Genomic DNA, 3,215 nt, shown 5'->3' with positions numbered 1-3,215 from the left:
ACATTATATTTAACTGTTGTTATGATATGAAACAATGGAGAACATAACCTAGGCACAGCTTACTTGCAGTCATTCCCTTGTTTTTTAACCACTGCCCTAGTGATCCTGGCCAGGACCTCCAACCCTTTCTTCCTTTTGTTCTTCCCCTTAATACCCTGGCCGCTGAATACCATTGGCCGTGCACCCCCACTCTCCACTACTGTTCTTCCTTATGTTCTTCTGCATCTGTAATATAAGAGCGCGTCGCCAGACGTCCGCTACCATTCTGTACACGGTCACCTACTGATAATACAGAGCCTTCCGTCTCGACGAGACCCCTGACTTCCCTTTTCCCTCCAAGTCCCTTACACTGCTACACTATAACACTGTTTTCCAATCAGATTTTACTCTCTTTACTTTTGAGTCTATATCAAAGTGTTGTACCTCAACGCATTGTTTCCTATCAATGAGAAAGCTCTTCATAATTTCATATGCATTTCCTCTCAGGCCATTCCTGTAGAGTATCTCAAATAATAAGTCATGTCTGACACAATCAAAGGCTTTGCTTAGGTCCAGGAAAATTGCTATAGTTACTTCTTTATCTGATTTTGCCTTAGATATAATATCCACTGCATAAGTAACAGCATCAATTGTAGATTTTCCTTTTTTATAGCCAAATTGATATTCATTTATTAAGTTATTTGTTCTGAGGAAGGGTTCAATCCTATCCAGAAGTATTTTTTCAAATACTTTTGAAAAAGAAGATGTGATTGTTAGAGGCCTATAGTTACCTGGTTTATCAGTAGCACCACTTTTATGTATAGTTTTGACAATACAGTCTTTAGTTTTAGAAGGGAATTTCCCAGTTCTCATAGCTATGTTGCAAATATGTACAAGTGGAGCCAAGATATTTCCTATGCAGTTTTTAATAATTATGTTAGATACCTCATCATTACCAGCAGAACTTGAGCTTTTCAGACTTCTAACTATTTTTTCGACTTCCTGGTCACTAGTTGGTTTCAGAAAGATTGACTTATGGAAACTACCAATACTATCAAGATCAAACTGTTCTTTATCAAGACTGTTACATATTTCAATAGGTACATTTAAATAGTGATCATTAAAGGCATTAGCAACACTCTTAGGGTCATCTATCTTTTGATCATTAATGTTCAGTGTGACATTTATATTCTTGTAACCTTTATCAGTTTTTTTTAATTCATTTATTATTTTCCAAGTCTCCTTGGTTACATTGTTAGAATTGTTGATTCTTTGGCTATTTGATTGTTTAGCATCTTTATTGACCTGCTTTCTGTATTTTTTTCTTACCTCCTTCCGTATTTCATTTAGAGCAGAGGTATCCCCAATATTATTTTTGATTGCAAGATTAATGGTATCCAAAGTATTTTTATATTCATAGGTCTCTTTAGATACAAATTTAGGTTTTTCATTAAATTTTTTTACTTCTTTGGAGATTTTTGGGCGGAGCCTGTTAAAATGATATTCAAAAATACTTATAAACTCATTATAGGCAATATCAGTATCCCCACTCTGAAAGACAGTTTCCCATGTTTCCTTTGATAATTCCACATTTAGAAGCTCTATAGTACTATCGTTAATTTTTCTTGTTTCAATTTGGACTTTCTTTTGATTCTTTTCATTTGCATATTGAAATTTTAGAATCTGTACGTTATGATCAGATATGTGTGGATCATAATTTTCTATCGTCATATGATCAGAAATTTTTTCACTAAAATTTATAAGTATATTATCAATACATGTCTTTGTAGTTTGGGTTACCCTAGTTGGTTCCCTAAACATCAGTTTAAAATTACTTGCTTCTATTAATTCATTAAAAGATTTAGCTCTATCATTATCAGATAGTGCATCAATATTAAAATCACCACAGATTACCGTTTTAGTTTGAGTTGAGTCTAATAAGACATTCTGTAATGTGTCTAATGCCAAATCAAAGTTCATCACATTATCATTTGTTGGGGGTCTGTATATCCCTACAATATTCAGAATAATGTTGGGGTGCCGTATTTTGACAGCAGCCATTTCAATTACATGCTCTATCGAGCTATCACAGATTGATTGACTAGAATATGTATACTTTTCAATTTCTTTATTTACAAGAATTAGTACCCCACCATAACCCTTTTCTCTAGAGAAGTTTGAAACATTCGAATATTCCTTAAGACATAGCACGAAAAAACGAAGTGTTGTAACCTCTCATTACTAGACACCAGCCAGTTTTAATAAACATTTTCAATCTTCATTTGCTCAAAAACTTTTATAGTGAAATGAAAAATACTTCATTTACGCCTTAAAGAGGAGGCTTTGATCTTTCAAATGAGTACATTACATATGGTTTTCCTTGTGTGCATAGCGAGTTGAATCATGTAGCTAACAAAAACCGATTTTGAGCACAATACTCGTTCTCTTCACATTAACCTAAATTTTGAAATGAGGGTGTAAAAAACGAGCAAAAAATAAGCTGCGCATAGCTGCGCAAACGGAAGTTCTTGGCCGATTTGTGTGAGCGCGCAGCGGCAAAATCGCGTTTCGTTCACTACAGATACCGCCACACAGTGGGCGGAATGACCGCTTTCGACAAGAAAAATGTCGCGATAGGTACATGAAAATTCGTATCTGGGGGTTTTAGGGTCATCTAAACACGATTCTGAAGTTAAAACAAGAAGTAAAGAAAAAAAGTTAAAAGGAATGGTGCGAAATATCAATGAATTGATATTAAATAAGGGTCATTCTCCGCCGAATCGACGATGGTCTGTTTTTGAGGTCGATGGATTCGGTCCAAACCACTTTTAATCGATGCATTGGGGCCCCAAAGGAACCTCTCTAAGAGGATTTTTTTTTAAAATCATTTTTCCCAGAGTTATGGCCAATACCATTTTGGGAAATTTAGTGAAATTTAGTGAAAACAGTACTTTTCATCTTAGCCTATGAAAGTGTGATGTGAGACCCCTTTGGCTTATATTTCCATTTCAACTAGCTTAGAGGGGTCCTGAAAACCTTCTCCTCTGACTGAAGGTGAAAAATCAAAAAATTTCCATTTTTTACATAGGAAAATTTATGAAAAAAAGTGAAAAATGAGCATAACTTTTTTACGTGGTTTGAGAATTTTGACGATACTTTGTCCTAAGATTCACTTTAGGTGACCGCTTAAAACTACAAAATATTTCATCTGGCAATACGTATCTTCACTGAATCGG

At 34.8% G+C, this 3,215-nt stretch overlaps 1 protein-coding gene across 1 annotated transcript; it reads right to left on the bottom strand.

Annotated features, from left to right (window-relative positions):
* Positions 1 to 357: 357 nt before the first annotated feature.
* On the bottom strand, positions 358 to 2,040 carry LOC117642360. The gene has a single exon (XM_034380445.1). It carries the CDS (start codon positions 2,038 to 2,040, stop codon positions 358 to 360), a length of 1,683 nt encoding a protein of 560 aa, XP_034236336.1.
* Positions 2,041 to 3,215: the final 1,175 nt, after the last annotated feature.

The sequence above is a fragment of the Thrips palmi genome, unplaced genomic scaffold, assembly GCF_012932325.1.
Source record: "Thrips palmi isolate BJ-2018 unplaced genomic scaffold, TpBJ-2018v1 HiC_scaffold_16, whole genome shotgun sequence".
In the NCBI taxonomy this organism is placed as follows: Eukaryota; Metazoa; Arthropoda; class Insecta; order Thysanoptera; family Thripidae; genus Thrips; species Thrips palmi.
The sequence above is the reverse complement of the archived record's forward strand: the minus strand, read 5'-3'. Positions and strand labels throughout refer to the sequence as shown.

Bases quoted from the DNA above. Each gene is read 5' to 3' on its own strand.
- LOC117642360 (XM_034380445.1), bottom strand. From the start codon at position 2,040: ATGGCTGCTGTCAAAATACGGCACCCCAACATTATTCTGAATATTGTA.